This window comes from Pleurodeles waltl, chromosome 1_1 (assembly GCF_031143425.1).
Source record: "Pleurodeles waltl isolate 20211129_DDA chromosome 1_1, aPleWal1.hap1.20221129, whole genome shotgun sequence".
Lineage (NCBI taxonomy): Eukaryota > Metazoa > Chordata > Amphibia > Caudata > Salamandridae > Pleurodeles > Pleurodeles waltl.
In genome coordinates this window covers 981,656,028-981,682,876 of record NC_090436.1, presented here as the reverse complement: position 1 = coordinate 981,682,876, position 26,849 = coordinate 981,656,028, and the positions used below count along the sequence as shown (strand labels likewise).

General features: G+C 44.1%; 1 protein-coding gene across 3 annotated transcripts in view; it reads right to left on the bottom strand.

Annotated features, from left to right (window-relative positions):
* Positions 1-26,849, bottom strand: part of HERC3 (HECT and RLD domain containing E3 ubiquitin protein ligase 3) — a 452,060-nt gene that overhangs the window by 183,876 nt on the left and 241,335 nt on the right. For 2 of the 3 annotated variants that reach the window (XM_069230256.1, XM_069230258.1), the window contains exons 12-13: positions 26,621-26,680; positions 25,366-25,477 (exon numbers count right to left, since the gene is read on the bottom strand). In XM_069230256.1, coding sequence (XP_069086357.1) covers positions 25,366-25,477; positions 26,621-26,680 — 172 coding nt within the window. The remainder of the gene's footprint in view (positions 1-25,365; positions 25,478-26,620; positions 26,681-26,849) is intronic. The other variant, XM_069230257.1, reaches the window with a different exon arrangement.

Here is a 26,849-nt window from a genome sequence, read left to right as displayed (position 1 = left end):
AAAGATGTAGCAAAGGCACTTCAATACACAATGCAGCACAGTAATCACTTATAACACATAATGCAAAAAGCCTGTTCAAACAGTTTGCTATTAGGATTACAATTCATAACAAACAAGCCATGACAATTGCCTGAACATATGCGATTTCGAATAAATCAACTTCTTCCATCCTTTAATGACGTTATACCAACCAGATCAGATGCAGAGGAGTAGAAGGTAAAAAAAAAGGCATGTAACACAGAAAAATAAAGAAGGAAACAAAGGGCTAATATGTATTAGCATGTAGTTGTATATCATAAAATGTCAGTCATTCAATAAATCACAAGTAACATGATTATCCCTTTCAGAGCAAACAGGCCAAAAATAGATGTTTTCAAACAATGTTTTGTTTGAGTGTTTTGTCAAATGGAGCAAACAAAATCATTCCAAGCTTTCTCATCAAATTACTTCATAAACAGTGTATCTGGAGAGATTTACACAATTGGACCCTCAAGGAGGTATCAACAGAGCAGGCAATCTCCAAGACAAAAACCTAAACCAGAGACCTCTCAACAAGAAGTGAAGCTGAAAGGGTGATTTGCCAAGTTATTAGAAAATAGTAGAGCAATACGTCTCAGAATGAACGTTATCTACCATTCAGATCTGTACACAATGACATTACTGCATGCTTTAATAGGAAAATCCTGTAATGTTTACAGATACAAGTTGTCAACATTTTGTCAATTGAAGGAATAAAAGATTGAGGAGAGTGATAGGAATACGAGTTACTAAATATAAAACTTTGAAGGAAATTTCCATTTTAATTGTTTCTCTTCCCATCTGGGTTATAAAATAAAGCCCTGTAATCAATGGTATTTTTCGACTGGTCAGCTGTTCTTCAAATTAACCAAAACTGTAGCATACCTATCACACAAATAAGACACTTAAATGCCTGACAGCATCTTTATTCCATGTTAACCTCTATTTCCTAAAACAGCATTACATTAAATGTAACATACACTTATTTGGAATCTGCTGCATGTGTATAGTTTAGTTGTGAGAATCAGCCCACTCCTTTTCTTACTAAATGCTTTTGTTTCTTTTAAGTTGTTGGTGTACTTATAGGGTATCTGCTTATGATCAAAGTTAAAAATGTGTATGCCAGTTAGCACTATTCCTGGGAACTTTACTGGATAAAGACATTGGACACAATAGCCCCAAAATAATTGCATGATCATTTGGAATATGCATGTTTTTCTATATGGCAACATGCCCACTTTGCAGGGGTTGTAAAGGGTTGGAATTTGTAATTCCTGACCGGATATAACATTTTATGCACTTTGGGACATCCAGTTGATTAATGAGTTCCATCAGGGTGTGACTAGATATGAATGTTGACACACCACATTATATACATATTCAATACTCATGTGGGCGAAGACATTTACCCACTTCAGCTGGAGCTTGAAGTGAAACAGATTTGAACATCTTTGAGATTGCAAATATTGGGATAGATTTTGACTTTTGAAGAATGCCCTGATAGGGAGCGCTGATCATTTGATATGTGCATATATTAAGTTAATCGATTTAAGTTCATTCTAGAGACTGCTGTACATGCATCAGTTTCACCAGCATTCATTCTAGCAATGTTCAAGTTTAATTGAACAAAAAGCTTTTTTTTTTTTTCTTTTTTTTTTTTTGCGGGGACCAAGTAATGGTGAACTTCATAACATGGATCATGAATATTTAGTTTCTTTTTTATAAACATCAATCCCATACAGGCCAATGAAAAACTAAAAACATGAAGTGATTGCATTTCATCAATATTCAACAAGATGTTTCTTTTTTAAGTCTTATTTTATGAACAGGTTGTATCGGAGGTCACTCAATATAAAAATAATCAACTAAATATGGCAGCTTCACTTGGACACCGAGATATTAGTGAAATACTTTGGCGGGTGAGCTCCTTTTTAGGGTGGAGCCTGCCATCCCATCCACTAGTGTATGCTCTTGCTTGTGAGACACTATTGTTCTCAATAAAGGGCTTGCAGCCCGCCCATTGCTTACCATTTGCTGGCTTTAATTTCAGTATTCTCTGCTTCATACCCATACTTAGGAATGATAATTAGATATTATAGTAAAAATTCCCACAATCGCTTCCTCAAACACTTGTAGATTAGGGTTATTGGTTCTGATGAATTGCCTAGTTCGATTGCAACAACTCTGGCAAGCAACATGTCAACCTTCATGTACACTACACCTTGAGTTGTTTGGACCATTACATTCATAAACAACCACACAAGCAAAATAGTCATAGTCATAGAATAGAATTAGTCATAACAAGAGGACCTCCGCATTAAATCTTCCAGGTACCTCTCAGTTATTTTTAAATTACTCCACACCTATTTGCATATAGAGCACCTCCACCCACACTTCACCGCCATGGCTCATTTTCAAAAGACCTCCGGCAAAGAGCTCCCTGAGGGGCCTGTTGGGCATTGCAGTGCCAGCCTAAGGAGGGGTTGCCCGATGATAAAGCATGACACCCATTTGGGTGTGTGAGGGCTCTTGCTTCTGAGAATATTAACGAACTCCTGTCTGGATTCTCTGCACACGGTCACCAGCTGCCGAGGGCTGCTTTGCTGCGGCTGCAAGATCCCTGCAAGGCTGGGGGAGAGGGCACTGTCCCTAAACTGTGCTGGGAACCAAAGGGGGGGGGAGGAGGGGGGGGTGAGAAAGACAAATGCTCCCAAATAAGCCCCACACATCCCACATTTGGACGTCAGCAGACAGCTTAACCAATAGTGCAACGAGCACCAGGTTAAGGAAGCTGTTCGGATGCTATGGGTAATGTACTTCACAATTTGGCTCTGTGATGGAAATGCAACAGGTAGTAGTAGGGGCCCTTGGCTGCATTTTGCATGCTGTGTCAATTGGTGAGAAATAGCAAAAATGCCTTTACTTTTAAACTGCCAGTGCATTTACGAAGGTACCATGTGTCTTGGGATTTCAGGTGGATTGACTTGCAACACCATGAACTTGCATTGCACCCGTTAAGGTTGCAAAGCCATCTCAAGCATTGTTCATGCTAACCTAGATAGGGAAGATGCCTCAGTCACTCTAAGCTCACTCCCACTCCACAAAGGTGAGTGTGAATTTAGGATAATCATGATTTCGTTGATTCACCTATTTACAGAGTCTGTGTGGTCTTGAGCAAAGCAGCTGTCATATTGAAACTGCTTATAAACATGCTGAATGTTGGTATTATGTGCTATAAAGAACTGATCACAATATCCAGACAGCCTAACATTTATCTTGCCAAGAGATTCCCCTACCTCGCTGCACACCCAGCAGTGTGGTATTGTTAGTAAGCAGATGACAGCTGAACCCCTAGTAAATGCTTACTCTCTTGACCAAATTGTGTCATCTTGGGCTAATAATTACAGGGCTTTCCTGTGCCTGTTAATATATATACCTTACTTGGCAGTTTCTGTGAATGGGCTAAATGCTGATAATACTCAAGGTATAACAACTGCACACGAGACATTAAATGCGTGAAACATAGGCATTCAGGCCTTTTCCTAGACAGTGTTGACTAGTGGGTAGGGTCAGAGAAGCGGAGTTTTAATACCCATGTATCCAAATTGCACAGTCTTTGCATACTCACTACTATCCATCTTCCCTGCACCAAATACTGTGACCCCTGCACCTGAATAGGCCAAAAATCGCAGTGTCTAGAAACAGACCAATTGTTGACTGTAAGGTCCTTTAACGAATCCCTGCAGAGGGGTCCTGATATGATGAACAATTCCTGACACTGAGCACCCCCATAGTCTGTTTGCTGTTCCAGACCCATATGTCATGTAATGAGCCCTGTGTTGAACTTGGTGTCCTTTATAGGCCTCACCTACTAGACAGCACAAGTGCTGCCTGTTGCAAAATATATTGTGGGCTTACCATGAGCATACTGGGGCTTGGAGCCCACCCATTTCTTATACTGGTTGTCCTTCTCATCACGGTCATTTGCCTACTTTTTATTTGTGTCCCAGCTTGTGAATTTTGTGTTTGTCCTTCCCATGGAGTGTAGCCTCCTTATGATCTCTTATGATTGGCTGGCTTCTATGCTTCCACTGCTTGCTTTTCAAGCACTACTTTTCTCTAGGGGGTTAAGCACTCAATGGGAGGGCATGTTTTCAAGCTGTCTTCCTCTTCTACTTCTCTTGCTATGCCTTCTGTGTTGTTCTGTTGTTTATGTGCTTCTCCCCATATCCTCCATGTTTTGCTCACCCTTGTGTACCCCTCCATGTTGCTTTCTAACCCGAGCTTCTCCCCCTCCTGCTCCACGTTACTATTTCACCCTTTGCTTCTCCTCTCCATCCCTGTCCTCTGTGTTGCTTCCCTCCACCCGCGATCTTCTCCCTCGCCCACTGCTTCTTCTCCTCCCCTGCTCTGAGGTGCGTTCCTCACCCTTTTTCTTGCCCATTGCATCTCCTCCCCACCCTGCCCTCTGTGTTGCTTCCTCCCACCTATCCCCTCCTTCTCTGTCACCCATTGCTCCAATTCTCCAACCCCATTTTATTTGTTGTTTCCGCCCACCCTGGTATATTTTACATTTAAAAAAACGGTGAGCGCAGCTACAAAATTAAATGGTCAAACATGCCTTCTTCGTACTTTATTTTACTTAGACATGTTGAGCAGCATAAGGAATGCTGAACAGAAAAGATTTAAAACAAAAATGTCCCGAAGGAAAGAACAATTGTCTTTGCCCATGCAGATCTGTCAACTTGAATAGAATTGTCACTGTGTGAGGAAGGGGGTAGGGCCTTGTACTGAGAAGTACATAAGTGGCACTTTTGACCCAACCCACCCTGTTGACGCTGCTGCCAATGTCCTGGAGTATTTTCACACCTGTTAATGGGTTCAAAGCCTCTGCAAACGAGCTGAAAACCACTTTTTACAGTGGGTTTCAGCTCATTTTCCCTGCAACCGTGTGATATCTGTTCCTCACTGGGGGACCTTGTGATGTAAACAGATATAGTATGTCACACAGTGGGACCGTGCTAGTTGACAAGTCCGCCAATTCTTGTTGATTTTTGATGTTCACACTGGGATCTTCAAGGGTCTATGAACTAGCAATAGTTGTGCTACCTGTTGACATAGTGTTCCGATACAAGTCAGTTTCAAACTTTTACCATTTTCAGTCCTTTCTTGATGACCATGTTATCTCTAGGTCCGTCCGGTAAAGAGAGTTTGCAACGAACATGGCAGCATCAGCTGAATGCCGAAAGAGTCCATGAATTTTTACACTAATAGGTGAGACCCTTTTTGGTCTTTTCACCAGGGGCGGCTCCTATGAAATGGCAGAGGGGCGTCACCCCCCGGCTAAGAGCCAGCAGATGAAAAATAAAACAATAGCTACTATTGTTTTATTTTTCATCTGCTGGCTCAGCCAGTGTATGAAGAGAGTGACGGGCCTGCGCCACGGCAGGGGGGAAGAAGGGAGAAGGAAAGAGTGCACATGTGTGTTTGACCGGCCGTCTCTGGCCGGCCAAACACATGCACACTTAGGTTTCTCCAACCCAGATGTTTTGAACAGCCAGGCTGGAGAATCTGCACAGACCCCAGGGCAGTGTCTGAGTGGCAATCCAAGCCAGTCAGAACAATCCTGACCCTGCTTTCGTGTTAGGTTTAGCGTGAAAGCAGCACCAGGATTGCTGGGGAGTCTGTGCTGGAGTCCCAGTCAATGCTGGGACACCAGAAGAGGAGCGAGCCAGGAAGAGGCAGCGGCAGTGACGAGAAAGATGTGGCTGTTTTTCCTGCCCGTCCCCCCCACCACCACCCTCGACATTTGCAGCGGCCGCTGCTACTTTTCGTATGAGGGGTTGTAGATACAGCTACAAGCAAGCTTCCAGCAATTCCTATGCACGGGTCCTTTAATCCTGTCAGGTCATTGATTCTCGTCAAAAAGGTTTATAAACAGAGCACACCATGTTATGGCCTATTGAGATACTTATTTATTTACTGTTGTGGTTCTGCTCGAATATCACATTTCATTTACCAGGGCACAACAGTTTGTTAAACACATAAGACAGGAAGGGAGTTGACAATAATCAAGGGAGTATTAGTTATTTCCATAATGTATTTGTTTTGTTATTTTTCTATTCTTGCTGTACCAAACACTTTTTACCAGAGATATACCAGATGTTGTCATATTTAGGATAATGAGCATATTATGGATTTCTAATTGTGGACAGTTATTGACAGTCTTTTATACAAATAACATGAGTTAGCAATGTTTATGTGACATGTAGAAATAACTATGTGCATGTTACTAAAGCAGCGGACTATCGAGATAAATGTATGTATTTCTTCAGTCATTTGAAAAAATGTCTCATTTTATTTAGCATTGTTTTTTCTCGTTCCATAATATGCCCCTGATGAAGGATGCATTGGGGATTTGATTAGCACTTATCACGTCGGGGAATTCTAAGAGCACTTAGTGATGGATATATTTGGAATTAATTAATACACATTAGGGCATGAAATAAGAACTGAAAGTTCAAAATATACATAAATAGAAAAGTTTTATGAGTCAAGATTAATTACGAGGAACTCTAAGATTAAATGAAAAACACACCTGAGTCAATGAATGGTGCTTAAGAGGGACACTATCCTGGAACAGGAATACTGCTAACAAACAAGTGTACAATTCCCAAATATATGAATGAAGTCTTTCAAAAGGACCTGAGAAAATTTTGTCAGAGGGGCCTCAGAAAATAGGTAATATGAGGCAAAATACTCTTTTTTTGTTACAAAATTCGGAAAAATTGCTGAAAGAGTATGAGTTTATTTTCTAAAAATGACATCAACAAAAGGCCGGCTATGGTAATATTGACCTCTTCCTAGTTTTCAGGACCAGGAGGAGGATTTTTTTTTTTCCACCTATTTTTGCAAACTTCTAAGTGAGGTTAGTATTTCCTATTCAAATAGTGGGGGAAAGGGATGTAAACCGCAACGTTGAACCTGGAAAGCAATATATTTCTGAAAACAAGACAACATTCTGAATTCAGCAATGGGTCATTTATGTGGATCGGTCATGGCCTTCCCAAGGAAACTAGTTGTGGAAATCAGAAAACTATGAATGTAAGTAGATAAAAATAAAAATAGGTAACAATGTTTCTATTTGTGTTTGTGCTGATGGATGATCTACAAAACAGTCGTGTCCGTCAGACACTTATGGTCACAAGGATATGTGGTGTTTGCTGGTTGTTTGAATACCCCCGATATGCGAACCATCAAGTGATCTGCATCCTATAATGATTTTTCTTTGTGCTTTGACCATGAATCAATTGCAGATGTAAACTCTAATGAATAAAAAGTGGTTATGAAGGAAAGCTAAGCATTTTGTAAAATGTAACTGTTGGACCTGGCCCTTTTTACGGGGTTATCCCCAAACTATTTGCCTTTTTCCTCCTATTTGTTCTGACCTGTTTTTGTTAGCTTTAGGACTCTGAGCACTTTACCACAGCTAACCAGTGCACCTGCTCTCGGTCTAACATGTACTGGTGATTGGTTTCCCCGTGACTGTCATTTGATTCACTAGTAAGTCCCTAGTACAGTGCATGTTGTGTGCCCAGGGCCTGTAGATCAAATGCTACTTGTGGGTCGGCAGCACTAATTATGCCACCACCATGAGTAGCCCTGTAAATATGTCTTGGGCCTGCCACTGCAGTGTCTGTGTGTGCAGTTTTAAACTGCCATGTCGACCTGGCAAGTGCAACCACCTACCAGGTCCAAACCTTCCCTTTTATTATTACCTGTAAGTCACCCTTAAGGTAGGCCCAAGGCAGCCCCATGGGCAGAGTGCAGTGTATTTAAAAGGTAGGACATGTAATGGTGTGCTTTACATGTTGTGATAGTGAAATACTCCTAATTTCTGTTTTCACTATTGCAAGGCCTATCTCTCCCACAAGGTAACGTGGGGTTTGCCTTGAAATATACTTTAAGGGTAATCTCCCATTGGGAGCAAATGGAGATGTTGAGTTTGGGGTCTCTGAACTCACAATTTAAAAATACAATTAAAAAACTAACTTCACCAAAAGATGTAAGTTGGAAAAAGCCACTTTCAGAAAGTGGGCATTTTCTTGCTTAAGGATTCTGTGCCACTCCATGTCTGTTGAATACATGTCTGGGTCAGGATGACAGTTGGGTTGTTGGTGCATTCACTCTAGACAATCCCACAAAGGGAGCAGAGGTATGCCCTGCGGATCTTGATGGCCCATCACCAGACTGGTGGGTCTTCCTGAGTGGCAGGAGGAGCCAACACTTGCATCTGAATAGGGCTGTGCCTGTCCTCACACAAAGCACTCTCCAATCCTCTGGAGTGTGCCTGGGGCCAGGGCAGGGAAATGCAAGGTCTTGTGCACTACAAAGACTTCTCTTTGAAGGTTGCCTACTATAAAGATAGAAATGGGTATAAGAAAATAAGTTACTTACCTGTAACTGTGGTTCTCCAGTATTGGTATCTTTCATAGATTCACATGCTTGAATCATTCCCCGTCGTCGAAGTGGGAGTCCCACGGTACATAGAAAGCAATAAATATTTTTTCATTGAGGTCAATAGGAAAAAACACATTCAATTGTAGAACTATCAGCCTCTTTAGAAAGAGCCCAAAATTCAGCCAATCAGGCGTGACCACCCCTTTAGAACCCTCAGCACAGTGGCTCAGTCTCTCAGATTTCTCTGCACTAGAGATTACCGGAAAAAAACAAAGGAGGTGAGCCTCTCTGGGGAGGAGGGTGGGTCGCATGTGAATCTATGAAAGATGCCAATACTGGAGAACCACAGTTACAGGTAAGTAACTTATTTTCTTCTCCAGTATTGGGGTATCTTTCATAGATTCACATGCTTGAATCAGAATAGCCAGCAGTAAGAAAAAATGTTTGAGTTCTGAAACACCAAAAGTATGCCTGTGTATAATGCATGCTATCTGAACTCATATAGGTAATTAACATTTGTAAATCAACCGTTAAACATATTACCTATATAAAATATATATATATATATATATATATATATATATACATATACATACACATATACACACACATAGATATATAAACATAAAATTATCTTTCTAACAGTGCATAGAGGATGGAGGGTAAGAGGTTATTGGCTCAACTTATGCAAATAAATTACGTAATACTGCTTGTCCTACCGCAGCATCCATTCTGTCCGTAGCTTCCAGGCAGTAGTGCTGGGTAAATGTGTGAGCACGTGTCCATGTTGCCGCCCTGCAGATCTGGCTCAGAGGGACTCCTGCGAATAGAGCTGCCGAAGTGGACACCGCTCTAGTGGAGTGCGCTCTGACACTGGATGATAATGGCTTCCCTGACAACTGGTGGCACAATTGTATGGCAGACGAGATCCAGCGTGCTATGGTCTGCTTAGTAACGGCTTTACCTTTATTGATCCTTCCATAACTGACAAACAGTTGTTCAGATTTACGGAAGTCGCTTGTCCTTTGTATATAAAATTTTAAACAGCGTTTAATGTCCAGAGAATGTAGTGCGCGCTCCACTGTAGTTTGTGGATTTGAAAAAAATGTTCTGAGAACCACCGGCTCATTTAGGTGAAAAGACGATGAAACCTTAGGTATAAATTTTGGATTAGTTCTCAAAATGAACACCTCTGGCTTGAATTGGAGGAAAGGTGGAGAAATTGTGAAGGCTTGGATATCGCTAACCCTCTTCGCTGACGTCAAGGCCAGAAGGAGGGCTGTTTTAAAATAAATGAATTTGAGGTCCACCTTATGAATGGGTTCAAACGGATGTTTCATTAATTGGAAGAGCACAATGTTCAAATGCCACTGCGGTGAAGGGCGGTGAATTGGCGGAAAAATCCTAAACAGACCCTTGAGAAATTGTTTTATTATTCTGGACGACCATAAAGAAGGTGACAGACGTTCGTCAGAAACGGGATATGGCAGCCAGGTGCACTCTAAAAAGATGAATGTGAAAGGCCGGATTTAGCCAAATGCAATAAATATGGCAGAATCTGTTCAGGAGAGGACCTTAGAGGATGAACGTTGGAAGTTGAACACCATAAGCAAAACCTCTTCCACTTGAACTTATATGTCCGGTTTGTAGACTGAGCCCTGGCACAGGCAAGCACCTCCCTGCACTCTGGAGGGATATCTAGTCCATCGAATTCATAGAATTCAGGAGCCAGGCTGATAAACGAAGAGATGTCGGGTTGGTATGACGAACCTGACCCTGGTTCATTGTTAACAAGTCCGGTATTGTCCTTAGTCGAACGTGAGGCTGCTCAGAAAGTAATAGAAGTTCTGTGAACCAGAACTGGCGTGGCCATCTGGGAGCAATTAATAGAACTCTGCATGGTTCCCTCTTCATCTTTTGCAGAAGTCTCGGGATGAGTGGAAGCGGGGGAAAAGCATATGCATAAATCCCTGACCATATGATCAAAAACGCATTCCCCTTTGATCCCTTCTGTGGTCGCCAGCTTGCGAAGTGTTGGCATTTCTTGTTTTCTCTGGTCGCGAACAGATCCAGACTGGGTTTGCCCCAACGATGAAAGAGACGCTCGAGAACTGACTGATTGAGTTCCCGCTCGTGGCAGCTGGTTCGAGTCCTGCTTAGGGCATCTGCCAGGTGTTGGTGATCCCCGGGAGATGTTCTGCTCTGATGGAAATTCGATGTTGAATTACCCAATGCCATAGCTTCTGCGTTTCTAGTGATAATGCTCGAGATCTTGTGCCTCCCTGTTTGTTGATGTAATGCATGACCGTGGTATTGTCTGTTCTTATCAAGACTGAAGAATTCCTGATGTTTGTGAGGAAGGATTTGAGTGCCAAGGCAACCGCCCTTAACTCCAATACATTTATGTGGAGAGTCTATTCCTGAGTGGACCATTTCCCTCTCACTGAAAGATCCTGCAAATGAGCACCCCATCTGTCTAGGGATGCATCTGTTGGTATTATGTGCATCGTCTTGTCCTTCAGAAATGACAGACCTTCTGAGACGAGGGGAGTATCTTTCCACCACTTGAAAGCCTGTCTTGCTGATGGGGTTATTCTGATTACATAGTCGAAAGAGCCTTCTATTTGTTTCCATTGACTGTCTAACTGCTGTTGAAGTGTCCTCATGTGCAGACAACAGTTTTTTATCAATGGAATGCAAGACAAAAGCATCCCCAGAAAAGACTTGTAAGTCCGCACTGAAGCGGACTTTCTTTTGCTGAGACGTGCTGCTAAAGCTCGAAGTTTCTTTCGCCTGTCCTGTGAAGCAGAGGCTTTTGCCTGGACAGTGTCCAAGATGGCTCCTAGAAAGGTGATGTTCTGGGTAGGATCCAGGTGAGACTTGGGGTAATTGACTGTCAAGCCCAGAGCTCCAAAAAGAGATAGACATGTTTCCGTGTCCCTGGCAGCCTTCGATGTTGTTCGTGCCTTTATTAGCCAGTCGTCTAAATACGGGAACACCTGTATCCCTAGTTGTCTGAGGTGGCTGCCACCGGTGCCAAAACCTTGGTGAATACTCTTGGGGCCGACCTGAGGCCAAAGGGTAACACTCTGAACTGGTAGTGAGTGCCTGCAACCCTGAATCGTAAGAATGTCTGATGATTGGGGTGAATGGGAATGTGGAAATATGCGTCCTGAAGATCTAAAGATGTCATAAAGTCCCCTCGGTTGAGTAGGCGCAGGACGTCTTGAAGGGATATCATGCGAAAAGACTGCTTCTTGAGGTATTTGTTGAGCGAACGAAGATCTAAAATAGGTCTCCAGTCCCCTGTCTTCTTCCGACTAAGGAAAAAACGGGAGTAAAAACCTGTTCCCCTCTGGCTCCTTGGTACGATCTCTATTGCTCCCTTCTTCATTAAAATAGCAATCTGATCCATAAGCTCGTTGAGATGGGCTGGCGGGGGACCTCTTGGTGGTACATGAGGGGGAGGTTGGTTGAATTCTAGTGTATGCCCTCGGTTGACAAGATCCAGTACCCATTTGTCTGAAGTTATTTTGGACCACTGGTGTAGAAATTTGGAAATTCTGCCCCCTTTTAGAGTGTTGATATAGGGGCTAGGGGCAGGCATTCGATGAGGGTCAGTGCTTTCTTGTCGTCTCCTTGGCCTTGTAAGCCGACTTTCCTCTTGTTTGTTGCCTGAAATGAGTGGATGACTGTTGTCGAAAGGAATGCGGTTGTTGCTGGCCAAAGGTTGAGCGAAATTGTCCTTGGTAAGAGGAGTATTGACGATATTGTTGAGCGCCTCCTCTATACGAAAAGGTTCCTCTCCCTCTCGCTCCCCGAAAGGGCTGTCTCTTGTATTGTAGTGTTGCCAGAGATCTGGCTGTCTCAGTGTCTGCTTTAATGGACTGTAACGCATCATCCACATGCTTGCCAAACAAGAGCTCGCCATCATACGGCATGTCCAGGATCTTTAATTGTACTTCCGGCCTAAAAGAAGTAGCTTTGAGCCACCCCTGGCGCCTGAGTACGGCCGCCCCGGCCAACTGGCGAAAACCTGTAGAGGAGACATCTATGGCACAGTCTATGATTTCAGCCGAAATCTTTTCACCTTCCTGTAGAATCTTGCGTGCTTCTACTCTACTATCCTCAGGTAACATGTCTATAAATTGTGACATGTCAGAGCACATCTGGTGATCGTATCTCCCTAGGATTGCTAGAGAATTTGCTGCTCTAACAGTGGTGGCCGCCATAGTTGAGAACTTTTTCCCTATGGAGTCCAACCGACGTCCTTCTTTATCTGGGGGGGAAGTCAGAGATGCTGATGGATTCCTGGACCTCCTCTGAGCTGCCTGCGATATGACCGAATCCGGTTTAGGGTGGCTAATCAAACATGCTGGAGAATTGTCCGGTGCCTTATATTTCTTTTCAAGTCTCGGCAAGACTGCGGGAATGGAGGATGGAGTCTGCATGACCTTAAGGCCTTCCTCCCAAATGAAGTCAACAATGGGTATGGCCCTTACAGACTTCCTAGTATCTTCCATGAAGTCATAAAGAAAACAGTCTGACTGCTTCGATGTAATTGGCAGCTGGAATATTTTCGCAGCTCTTTCCATAACACTATGGAAGCCACCAATATCCTGCGGTGGAGAGTCCACTGGTGGTGGTGTAGATGGAGATGGAGTTTGGATTTGATACTCATCCCATTCTGGAATGAGTGAATCCGAGTCCTGAATCTCGCCTTCTTCTTGCTCGTCCTAGGATGAAGGTGGAGCAATATCCTGTGCAGATGAAGGTGCTGTGGTAGGATCCGGAAATTCCGATGGTCTAGCAGGGGTGGACACTAGTGTCTGCGGAGGTTGCACCGGGGTAGAAGAACCAGGTGGAGGAAATCTCGAATAATAATCCTGCATCATCTGTTGAAGGTTGGCTCTCAACGAGACAGGCATCTGAACTGTCTGTTCCTGTTGCTCTTGAAGTTGTAGGTGACTTTGATCTTGCTGGTCCGAATAAGGCTGGAGATCTTCCTCTTCATCCTCCTCCTGGCACTTAATGCATAGTTCAGATGGACTACGTGCCACCGGAAAGAAACCATCATCAGAATAAACATCGTCATCATCTTCGTCAGCAAATAGATGCTGCGGAGGTATTGGTGTGACCTTACTGGGCGATGTATGCGATGGAAGTAATAGAGAAGACTTGCTCTTCATAGGTAGAATTCTCTGCGGCAGGTAAGGAGATGTTCCAAAATGAGGATATTGAGTCGTCGACGGAGCCGCTGTCGACGGAGCACTCATCGATGGTGTTCTCGTCGACGGTGTAGGCGTTGACGGAGCCGCTATCTGTGCCGTCAGCGTCGATGAAGTTGCCGTCGACGGTGCCAATGTTGACAAAGCTTTTCGTCGACGGGGCTGCCGCCGACGGGGTTGTCGTCGACGGGTGCGTCGTCGGTACTTTCGTCGGTGAGATCGAAGGAGATGTTCTGAACTTACTCGATGAGTGCGTCGACGGTAAAGATTTCAGCTTCTTACCCGTCAACGGCCTCTTTGTGATCTTCAGGGTGTGAGCCGACGATGGACCATACTTCAAATTCACCGACGTTATCGTCGTAGATGACAGTGGAGACGAAGTTACGATCATCGGCGATGAAGGAGCCGTAAACGTGGCCGTCGCTGTAGTCGTCGACGAAGGTAGGCCTGCCGTCGACGAAGCACTCGTCGTTGGAGTCGTCGACGGTGTAGATTTTCTGGACGCCGACGGTGGCAGTGAACTTGAAGGCTTTTTGAGCTTCCTTAATGAAGAAGCAGGTGTGGATGGTTCTGAGTGAACCTTGCCACTCGTTACCTTGGATGTTGAAGGTTGCTCCTCCGGCTTGTCCTTAAATGCATGCAGCTTCTTAGCTGACTTACTGCTCTTGGGGGATAGGCTCTCCACAGATCTCTTCCTTTTCTTTGAGGTCACTGAAGTGTCACTCTCTTCCTCCTCAGAAAGAGCTTCTCTGGCTTTTCTTTTCTGAAGCCAAAGTAGGAGCCTGGCTTCTCTGTCCCTCAGAGTCTTGTTGGGAAAGGTCCTGCAGATCTTACAATCCTTGACCTTATGCTCTGGATGTAGGCAGTAGATACATTCCTTGTGAGGGTCCTCACAGTGAAGTCTTAATTTTCCACAGGTCCCACAAGGTCTAAATAAACCTTTTCTTGCTGTAGACATGATGGACAAATATTACAGTAAGAGCAAAAGGGAAAAATTTGAAGAGATAGAAAAACTGAGCAGAGCTCAGGGAGACTCCCTTACACACTACGTGCGGTAGAAAATCTGAGAGACTGAGCCTCTGTGCTGAGGGTTCTAAAGGGGTGGTCACGCCTGATTGGCTCTTTCTAAAGAGGCTGATAGTTCTACAATTGAATGTGTTTTTTCCTATTGACTTCAATGAAAAAAAAAATTCTCTATTTATTGCTTTCTATGTACCGTGGGAATCCCACTTCGACGACGGGGAAGGATTCAAGCATGTGAATCTATGAAAGATACCCCAATACTGGAGAAGTACTGCACCTCTGATACCTCATAGTTAGAATCCTTCTGGACTGAGGAAATTCTGCCAGAAAGAAGAGCTGGATGCTGCAGGAGGGACTACCACTCTGTCTGTTGCTTTGGTGTACTGGCCTGCTGTGTGCTTCTGTCCTGGGAGTAAAAGGACTGTACTTGATTTTCTACATCCTGCTTTCAAAGGTTCTCCAAGGACTTGTACTGAGCTTGCCTCCTGTTGAGTCTCAACGACTTCAAAGACTTCACCTGCCAGTGCCTGGGCTCTCTTGCTGAGAGTCCGGACTTGCCAGGTGGTGCCAAATGCAGTTCCTGGGCCCTTGGAAGTGAGGTGTGGTGCAACAAGCAAGAAACTAGTTCATCCACATCCAGAATGTCGGATCCAGTGCCGCCCTCTGACCCCACGCTGCTGTGCAAAACAACTCCGTCAGGCAGTTTTGAGAGCCCCAGTTGGAGCGAATTAGTTTCTAAGGGCTATTCTACATTTAATCTTTGAAAATTCGTATCTTTACTCATGTATGTTGGATTTTTGACATTTTGGTCTTGTTTAACTTAGCTAAATATCGGCTAGTTTTCTAAACTGATGTGGAGTACAAATATTTTAGACATTGCCTCCGAGATAAGCTTAACTGCTTATGCCAAGCTACCAAGGGGCTGAGTAGGAGTTATCTTAGTTGTGCGACCCCCTTACCCTGACTAGAGTGAGGGTACTTACTTGGACAGGGTGCAAACCATTGCCAACTGGAGACCCCATTTCTAACAATGGTGATCAGCGGTGAGGATAGGACTTGTATTTGTACTTTACATACAGTGATTGGTGTACACTACTTCCATATCACAGACCGTTATGTACCAAAATAATGTTTCTCCTTTTTTCCCCTCAATTGGTCATTTTTCTAAAGTTACTCCTGCTTCATCTTGGTCAAAGTTTCGCATGGTCCCTGAGGAGGATTGATGAACTGACACGGGGAGTCATTCTTGGTGGTGGGAGGGACACTCTACTGGCTCTAGAAGGGAGTGACAGGGAGAGGTGTACCCACATGGAGGAAGCCTTGGTCTGGGAGTATGAGTCACGCCAGAGGAGGACAGGTTGAGTTTCAATGACAGTCAGACAGTGTCTAACCAGATGGGGGATGATATGGGGTACTTTTTCAAGGCACCGAATGGTTGGATGAAGGGGAGTATGGTGAACACACATGAGGGGCTGTACAATTCGATTGCTGAAGTGCATATGTTCAGTCACGGTTTCCCAGAGCTATGCCAACACCTTGTGGAGTGTGCATTCTCTGACCCCATGGAACCTGCATTGGAGGCAGACCTCTGGGTGAGTAATCCTAAGGGGAGTGGCTCAGGCTTTCCCCATCACAGTTAGGAGGAGAGTAGCAGTACCCCAGACAGGTCCCAGTGCGGTGGGGTTTGGGGGTGTGGAGGGGAGAAGGGTCCCACTTCCTTTCCAAGAGAAGGAGAATGGGTGGGAGTGGGCCGAGGCCCCAGGTGCCCTATCTCCAACCCCAGCGCTCGGATTGCTCTCAGAGGGGGCACAGGCAGGGGGACCAGGAGACCATCCACTGATGGGAGTCCCATAGTGTTGGGAGAACCTAGAGGGGACGCAGATGTGTCACAAGCATCCTACCAGTTCTGGTGTGTGGCAGCACTACTCCTGAGAGGAGGGTGCAGAGGTCCAGACTGAAGGGTGAGAGGGTGTGATAGTCCTGAGAGGCAGAGAAGTGGGTCAGCAGTTGCCAGCCCAGAGGTCAGAGCACCCCAGGAATGACCCTGGTGACACCACTTTTTGCTTGGGAGGTCTTGATGCTCTGTCAGACGGACATGGGTAAGGAGACCTGCACCAGGCAGACTCACACAACACATGATGAATGTGTTTCCCTTTGGGTGAGTGGGGTGGGGTGGTTGTCCTCCCCGGGAAGCCCTGGCTTTCCAGACTCATGCTCTGCCTAAGGGTACAGACCCTGAGCTGGAGGACCAGTCTCAGGATACCACCCCTAAACTGGTGGGAGGGAGAGTGGATAAAGGGTGTGACTCAACTGGGGCTATGCCCCCCCTCACTCAGAGAAACCACAGAGGTTAGAGAGCCCTGTAAGGGCTGAGACCTAGCTCTCAACACTGAAAGCTGTCAGTTGCCACTGTGAGTTGTTGTCCTTCTTAACAGAGTTGCCCTTGGGTTGGGGATAGGAGTCACACCCAGAGGGTGGAATAGGCCATACCACTACATTGGCCATGGTGATACTGTTTGCCTACTGAGTTACATCTGTAAGCAAAGTAAGGTTAGGTGCTGCACAGATTGGGTCCGCTGGTGAGAAGGATTCCCCATGGGTTAGCTCAGTGGGCCCTGAGATTACAGACAGAGGAATCCAACTGGGTTCAGAAAGGGCCAGAACTAGAACGCGTCCCTGCTGTTGTGGGCCAGGGTCCATGTTCTGTCACCCTAAGCAGGATAGTCTATCAAGGTATAGATATAGATTGGTCTACCCTGGTGTAGGCTGGAAGGTGGTGGTGTTGGACCTGGACCTTTTTACATGGTTATTCCCAAACTAATTGCCTCCGTCCTCTTGTTTTTTCTGACCTTTTTTCTCTTGGTGTTAGAACTGTGAGCACTTTACCACTGCTAACCAGTGCTTAAGTGCTGTCTTAAATGTATTGGTGATTGGTTTCTCCATGACTGGCATATCTGATTTACTAGTAAGTCCCTAGTACAGTGCACAGTGTGTGCCCAGGGCCTGTAAATCAAATGCTACTAGTGGGCCTGTAGTACTAATTGTGCCACCAACATAAGTAGCCCTGTAAATATGTCTCAAGCATGCCACTGCAGTGTAGGTGTGTGTAGTTTTACACCATCATGTCGCCCAAACTTCCCCTGTTATTACTTGCAGGTCACCCCTAAGGTAGGCCCAAGGCAGCCCCATGGGCAGGGTGCAACGGATGTAAAAGGTCTGACATGTAATGGTGTGTTTTAAATGTTCTGATAGTGAAATACTGCCACTTTTGTAAGGCCTATCACTCCCATAGGGTTACATGGGAATTGCCTTTAAATATCTTAAGTGCAGCTTCCCATTGGGAGCAGATAGAGATGTGGAGTTTGGGGTCTCTGTATTCACTATTTAAAAATACATATTTTGGTGAAGTTGTTTTTTGAATTGTAAGTTGGAAAATGCCACTTTCAGAAAATGAGCATTTTCTTGCTTAACCATTCTGTGCCTCTGCCTGTCTGCTGAATACACGTCTGGGTCAGGATGACAGCTGGTCTGTTTATGCATTCACTCCAGACAGTCACACAAACGGAGCTGAGGTGTGCCCTGCATATCCTGGTGGCCCATCACTAGGCTGATGGGTCTTCTTGACCAAGAGTGGTGGGAAGAGCTGACATTTGCAACTGAATTGGGCTGTGCCTGTCCTCACACAGAGCAGTCTCCAACCCCCGGAGTGAGTCTGGGGCAAGGGTAGATAAGAGCAAGGTCTTGTGCACTACAAATATTTCTCTTTGAAGTTTGCCTACTCCAAAAACAGAAATGGGTATACGTATTGGACCTCTAGCATCACATAGTTGGAATCCTTCTGGACTGAGGGAATTCTGCCAGGAAGAAGAGGTGGGTGCAGTAGGGGGCACTGCCACCCTGCCTGTTGCTTCATTGTGCTGGCCTGCTGCTTGCTGCTTCTGTCCTGGGAGTGAAAGGACCGGACTTCGCTTTCTAGATCCTGCACTGAAAGGTTCTCCAAGGGCTTAGAATGAACTTATCTCCTGTTAAGAAGTCTCAGGGATATCAAAGACTTCACCTGCCAGTGCCAGGGCTCTCTTGCTGAGAGTCCTGACTTGCCAAGTGGTGCCAAATCCAGTTCCTGGGCCCTTGGGAGTGAGTTCTGGTGCAACAAGGAAGAAACTAGTGCATCGATGTCCGGAACGACTTTGGAAACGGTGCCGCTCTCTGACCCCACGCCGCTGCCTGCACTGGAGCCATGGTCCCAGTTGAGTGAAATGCATGCTACCTACAACACAGGCTGACACCGCTGTAGCACCTCTGAAATCCCACCATAGGGGGACTCCAGAGTGCTGTGTCACCGACGTCCATGGCGCCCAACTCAGACTCCACCACATGACCAGTGGACTCATGGTGTGATTGCTACTCCCCAAAATCGACGCCTCTCGTCTTGATCTGCTGGACTCCTCGCCCCCGCCTTGTCCTAAGGAACTGCCGCCTTGTGCCAACTCCATATCACCTCCTCTGCAACCGTAAGTAACTAAGGGCCAGATGTAGCAAAGGGTTTTACCCATTCTGTGTCTATGGAAAAATGTTTTAGTACATCTGGCCCCAAGTTCACAACACCCCTGCCAAGCAGTAAGAAACCGACGCCTCACCTCCCCGTTAGCAGTAAGGAACAGACGCTGAACTAACTCTAGCGACGGCTTTTCTCCCTGACTCCGTGCAACATCTTGGTTTCCTCATTGTTTTCCAAGGTACGGTAATCGGGGTCTACGCGTATCCGTGGCCAGCCCGTGCTCCCTCACAGGTGGTGCCGGACAGTTGGAACGACTACACCAAGCCGTTTTGATAGCCCATTTGGAGCTATTGTGTTTCTAAGTGCTATACTACTTTTCATCTTTCAAAATTCAAATCTTTATTTGTGTATGTTGATTTTTTGTTGTTTTGGTCTTGTTTTACTCAGATAAATATTGGCCATTTTTCCAAACTGGTGTCAAGTACTTTTGTGGTGTTTTCACTGTGTGCGTGTCTGTGCGTGTCTGTGTGTGCGTGTGTCTGTGTGTCTGTGTGTGCGTGTGTCTGTGTGTCTGTGTGTGCGTGTGTCTGTCTGTCTGTGTGTGTGTGCGTGTGTGTGTGTGTCGGTCTGTGTGTGTGTGTGTGTGTGTGTGTGTCGGTCTGTGTGTGTGTGTGTGTCGGTCTGTGTGTGTGTGTCTGTCTGTCTGTCTGTCTGTCTGTCTGTCTGTCTGTCTGTCTGTCTGTCTGTCTGTCTGTCTGTGTCTGTCTGTCTGTGTCTGTGTCTGTCTGTCTGTGTCTGTGTCTGTCTGTCTGTGTGTGTCTGTCTGTCTGTGTGTGTCTGTCTGTGTGTCTGTCTGTCTGTGTGTCTGTCTGTCTGTGTGTCTGTCTGTGTGTCTGTCTGTGTGTCTGTCTGTGTGTCTGTCTGTGTGTCTGTCTGTGTGTCTGTCTGTGTGTGCCTGTCTGTGTGTGCCTGTCTGTGTGTGCCTGTCTGTGTGTGCCTGTCTGTGTGTGCCTGTCTGTGTCTGTGTGTGTCTGTGTGTGTCTGTGAGTGTCTGTCTGTCTGTGAGTGTCTGTCTGTCTGTCTGTGTCTGTCTGTCTGTGTCTGTCTGTCTGTCTGTGTCTGTCTGTCTGTGTCTGTCTGTCTGTGTCTGTCTGTCTGTGTCTGTCTGTCTGTGTCTGTCTGTCTGTGTCTGTCTGTCTGTGTCTGTCTGTCTGTGTCTGTCTGTCTGTGTCTGTCTGTCTCTGTCTGTCTGTCTGTCTGTCTGTCTGTCTGTCTGTCTGTCTGTCTGTCTGTCTGTCTGTCTGTCTGTGTCTGTCTGTGTCTGTCTGTGTCTGTGGCCTCTAAGGTAAGCTTAACTGCTCGTGCCAAACTGCCAAGGTGGTGAGCAGGGGTTATCTTAGCTGTGTGACTCCCTAAGACCTGGACAGGAAAGACTCCATTTCTAACCATAACCAAGAATCTGAGTTTAGGATAAGGGGTTGTTTTGCATCACTTTGAATTTGGGATTAACCAGAATATCAGGTGGTTCTGAGGGTATTTAACCAAATGTCTTCTTTTGTGCACAATGACTTACAATTGTAAGCCAGAAATCTACAGAAATGCAATTGATAACAGTGAATATCCCACTATTATGTTTTCCCAACCGCCCTCTCATACAAACTAGGTCATGAATGAGTAGACTTATTGCATGGGACATTTTGGTGGATTATCTGCAGCACTTCGGCACGTGGTTCGTCAGCACCATTGGAAATCCGTCAACTCTAAGCATTTTTTAAAACTAGAGACACATGGATGTCCAGGGTAGTGTAGCTTGTGTGGATTCCAACATGACTCCCTATCCAGAAAGCCCAACAAATTTAGTGTTTACATTTTCTTTTTATAAAAAGATGTTGCCTGGACACTGATTTATTGTTATATATATATATATATATATATATATATATATATATACATATATATATATGTATATATATATATATATATTCTATATCACAACACTTCTCTAAGTAAGAATTGGACTGCTGCTCTGCCTCGTTAACCGGAGATTAGAGTACTAAAAGGGGTATTAAGTTCCCAATTTAAAGGACGGGGTACTGAGGCTCTAAGACACTAAAAAAGAAAAACCCAACAGATAATTGTGGTCAATCAATTATCTACTGCCCTAGGAGATTCCAAACCAGATTTTTCAAATACTATAAGAATGGGTTTTGGAAGGGACTTTACGTTCTGAACTCTGACAAATATAACAGGAAAAGCTTTTACATTGTGTGCTCTAAGACAAAAACCATAGGAAGTACTGTTATATAGTGCAAACACAGTAACATATACAAAAGGAAGGGGTTTTACACTGAGTACAATACATAGTAGGCGTGCTTTAACATACATTCCATTTGTAAAGAGAAACACTGGTTAGACGTTGACAAATGCATGAGGGATGGGATCTACATTAAGAACTCTGTAATAACTAGAATAGGAAGACTTTTCTATTGTGAAATTTTGACAATCACCTAACAAACCCTTCTGACACAGCTCTCTGTTTCAGGTGGTGCTGGAAAGATCTTGTTTTCGTTGTGCAAAAGCGGTAATTTTATGTTTGGTATTTAGTTGTATGTGAATTGAAGTAAATTTTCTTTTTCAGATGTAAAACACTAGTCATTGCTTTATTAATAGTAATTAGAACATTGGAATGCTGGGAGCTCCATTGGAGACAATAGGGTGTTCAGGGTTTTTACTGGCTGGTTAAAGCCCAGAGCGTCAACATTCCAATGTTCTTTGTTCAAAGCAACAGCTGTGAACAAAGGCCTCACGAGCCCGAGGGGATCTTAATGCCCTCGGGCTCCATGAGGACTTTCTATTTATTAGAAAATTCTGCCCTTTAGTGGCATAATGTTCTAATAGCGTTATAGCCCTTCATAGCTGGGCTATACCGGCAATTAAAGTCCCGCTCCCTTGTTAAAGGCAAGCAGGCCTATAATGGCCAGAATAGCCCGCTACTGCGGACTCTAAGGCTAGAATTTGCCCTTTGTGGAGTTCTTTAAAGTTTATTTACCCTTTTAGTTATTTTAATTCGTTTTTCTAGTGTTACCTTTTGTTTAAAAAAAACTCTGTTATAATAGGAATTCAATATCAATAACAAAGTGGTGGGAACTTAGACTCTCACCTTAAAAGGAATATTTTCCTTTAGTCACAGGTTTGATAACTAATAATTTTTTGAAGTTGAATGCAGATAAAATGGAAGTACTAGTTGTAGGAAATTATCCTTAGCCGTTCACCTCAGTTTGTATTCATTGACTTTTGGCCCACCTCCAGCCCATGCTACTAGGACCAAATGTTTTAGGGGTACTAATAATGTAAATGTTACCTACCTTCAGTAACAAATTGTCTGGTAGAGACATATTCTAGTTGTAGATTTCTTACCTTAGAATTTCCCCCAGCGTCAGTCTGGATCCAGAGATTTTCAAGCAGTACCCCTGTGCGCCATTGCTGACTCCAAGTCCATCGTTTGCATCATGTTCGCCAGATAGGATGCCGCAGATCGTATATAGGCAAAACCACAGTGAGCTTATGTCAGTTCTTTTCTTTCCGCACCAGCCTATGCGCACATGTGAAGAAGAGCTACCCCACAGTCACTTTTTGACTAACGACATGTCAACATGCCTGCTGTTAAATATAACTCCCTATTGAGGAGCATAACAAACAATGTTCCATGCTGCTGACCTGAAGGTAGAAGGTTGGTGATCCAGGTAGCGATCTCACCCTTTTTTGATTATAGGAATGCAGTTTTGCTTGGCTTACCTACACATTATCTGTCCCCTTCAGACTGTGCAAAATACAGCTGCCATGTTTGTTATTTAATTCACCCCAGTGCGCGTCTGTTAAATTTCAGTCGGACATCCTTCACAGGTTACCAGTGACTGAAAGCTTCTCTTTTAAAACACTGTGGGTAGTGAAAAAGTCACATGTTGGCGGCTGTCCGGAGTATCTACAACACAGCTTCAGCCCTATGTGTCCTCTCACATGCTTTACTTCTCATGCACTCTAGCTTGTGCCTTTGTTCCATCGCACCAGATCAGACAGACACTTTTTGCTGCTTTTTGCTACAATTTCCAGTACAGCAGAGGCAAAAGACTCTTGCTTTGTGAGATGCATGGTGAACGTGATACCAGTGAGAGTGCAATCTTATTAAAGCCAGACCTACTGGCATTGCCAATGCTTGTTCAGTCGTGAGATGGTTAAAAGTTTTTTTTTTTTTTAAATGAAAAAGAAAATGGGTACACTCTTATAACCATTGCTTTCTAGGCTAAAGTACATCATAATTTCAGGAAAAAGTCCATAACCCTATAAAAGAATATAGAACTCCACTACCTGGGGGGGCCGATAGCCCATTTTTATGGTGAACCTAGGCAATTTAGAGCTTTTGTCCTTGAAAAAGTGTTGTGTCTAGATGCTCTTTCATTTTCAAATCACAGGAAATAGGTCATAAGGCTGCTGGCCTGTTTTGATTAGTGACAGAGAGAGACTGCAAGATTAAATATATTTTTTAATATTGGAGGCGGCACATGTGTTATTTAGCCTCATTACAAATTACCAAGACTGCAAAACAGGAGATGTCTAATCCAAACACACAATCTCACTGTTTATACATGCTCCTGCTACTCAAATTTCTCTTGAGCACTATGCCATTTATCCAACCACTTAATTTGGCTATGGTCCTTTGTGGTCCAAGAAAGGTCAATTTAAGTAAATATCAACCCTTACTTGCAGGCAGTGAAGCATATACATTTAAAATAAGACGATGAGTTGCTAGAAGAATGACACCAAATTTGAAGTCCCCTTCCATGTACAATATTCGGTGAACTATTATGCAAATGCCACAGCCTTTTCAAAAATGTCAAAAGCTACCACTAAATGATCCAACATACTAGGCAGAATTTACAAATAAGCGCATATAGAAAGTCAACACTGTTTGCCAGGCATCGTCCAGGTTCATCTATATCAGTTCAGCAACAAGGGTCATAGGTCAGCCTTATTATAATCTCCAGACGCAAAGCACAAACAAGAATAACACTCAGTTAATCCTCAGCCGACCTATGCCTCCAACAAGGTCTAAAATGTGCTTAACCCTCATTTTAAAATTAGCTGTTTACGTTTCTGAAAAATGCCACTGTTATGAAGTGTAAACAGCCATGTTAAGGGGAGTCTATGCACACCAAATTCATCAAACAAAATGAAGCTTTGATGCACTAGCAGTCTGCAATATGCTTTCGAATGAGATACATAGCTGAGCCCTACCTTCAGACTATAATGAGCTCGGGGCTGAAGAGGTTGCTCACTGGAAATTTTAATAAACCAAATAACCTTGATTAAACATTTATTTCCCTTCCTTCTTTTTTGAGTCTTGTCTAATGGTTTATGGCCGTTGTTTTAGGTATCAATTTCTGCCTGAAGAGAATATATGCAGAGGAGGACAAGGGCTAAAGGGACACTGGATCCTGTCCAGTTATGCCACCTCTACAGAGCTGTGAGACTTGCAGGGAGTACATATGTTGTGGTCTTTTTTGAAGTCTAGAGCACTTAGGACGTTGAAAAGTCAGTCTTAGTCAGTTGCATGTCTTGGCAGAATAGTGTCTGCATTGGAAATTATGAAGAGGATGGCCCGAAACATAGCTCACTTATGCCTCGACTATCCCTTGTAGCAGTAGCCGAAACACCCATTGCAAGTAAAAAATAAAATAAAATAAAAAAACCTCTACGAGTTAAAAAAGAGGCAGGCTACAGCAAAGAAACAGTCCTTTACGAAGAATATTCATGGCTTGCATAGGCGGTGTAATGCTCAAACCAGCTAAGTAGGACCACTAGGAATGGTGGCAGGTGGGTCAACTGGTACTTTTTGAAATCACTTCCTATAAATCTTGGTAAATGAATAACAGTCCAGCATATCCGAGTGCAAATACCTTTGACTCATTCATGTCCACCATCAGACTAATACCAGACGATGGACAATACTTATTCAGCTTTCTGCAAATATCTGAATTGTGCTATAGGTTCTGGAATTTCTGCTACCCTAAAGGTGTCTTGGAGGGCTTTGCAGTGCTGCATATTGACATATTAGTGCAATACAAAACAAACAATCATCACCTGTTCTAGCAGTCTGGAATGGTGGGAGCTCATGAGTTTTTCAAACAGCACTCTGATAGAATTCAAGCTGATACCGGGGAATTTCGGACTGGTCTTAAAATGCTCGTCATTCCTAAAAGAGACAAATAAAAAGTGAGAAGCTTGAATCAAATACATAGCATAGTAATTATAGTGTGAACAATTTTATTAGTCACCAGGCTCCTTCACATAAACTAATGTGAGGATGGAAGGTTGCCCCTGGCGTGTATGCATGCACACTCTACCACCACAGTTTCAGTCCTCTGGCGAAGAGGAGACAGGTGAACGAGTTCTCCCATATAAAGCGGTGGTCCATGTACGCTAGGCGTGTTTATGATCACAGTGAGCTTCTCACCTCACAATGGGTGTTTTTTGCAGCCAGCTTTATAAGGTAGTCCAGGAGAGCTTAAGGTGTATTTGCTGTTTGTTAATCGGAAACTTTAGAATCAGGGTGTGAGGAAAAGTGTGAAGGGACCAAAAGAAGGGTTATTTAACATCGGTGGTGGCCACCCAACTATTCGGTACTCAGACAAGTGGATCGGCTGTGGCACTACCAACTTTTCACATGGTGGTACCAAGAGCTTTCTGGTTGGCGGTAGCTGCTTTACGATTCCAGCGTGACATGCATTATTGGTAAAGCTGGCACATTAGGCAGTGTAGTATTAAATAGCAGTAACAATGTTGACAATCTGCTCGTTCTATAGCGCTGGGCTGATTGTGGCACCCTCCTTTGCTCCAAATAACCCAGTTGGCCAAGATAAAAGCTCACAGACTCCACTCCAGATTTAAAGTTATGTTATACTATATTCTTAGACTCCTTTAAAACAAGCCTGTTCAGTTGAAAAACAGCAGCAGCCTTCTAATCCCCAAGCCTGTGTGGAGCCACATTTCCACTTTCTAGAGGGTACGGCTAGAAGTGTGCCATGGTCAATGATTTTTCTTAGTACTTGTCCAATGTGGGCATTGGTGCAGGCAGAGGCTCAAGTGGCACCATTTCTACTAGTCTTATCATAAGTGAAGCAGATTGTTATGAGGGTATACTATAAAAGTCTTGCTAGAGACAGTGAAACATAACTTAACGCATCTAGTCCCAGTCATGAATATGCAGGCCCCATCTTATTGCAAAATCTACAAGAAACCGCACAAACAATGGGGATTATACTATCTTTTCTCCTGTCCACAGAGCGGAATGGAACTTAAAGGTAGAGAAGAGGTGGCAGTGCCATTCTCCACTTACTTCTTCTCTATGAAGCTTCCATTCCAGCAGGCTGAGGAGGATAGGGTTTGAACAACACTGCTGTGGGAAAGATGAGAAAAACAGATTTGCTATGAAGACAACACATTCAGAAAACCAAAGTACAATATGTTATTGAACATGTAAAAAGAAATAGAATAAATACATGGAAAAATTACTCACATGTAACAACATTGGTACTCCTTAGAGCAAAAACGTCACTCTAAGATGG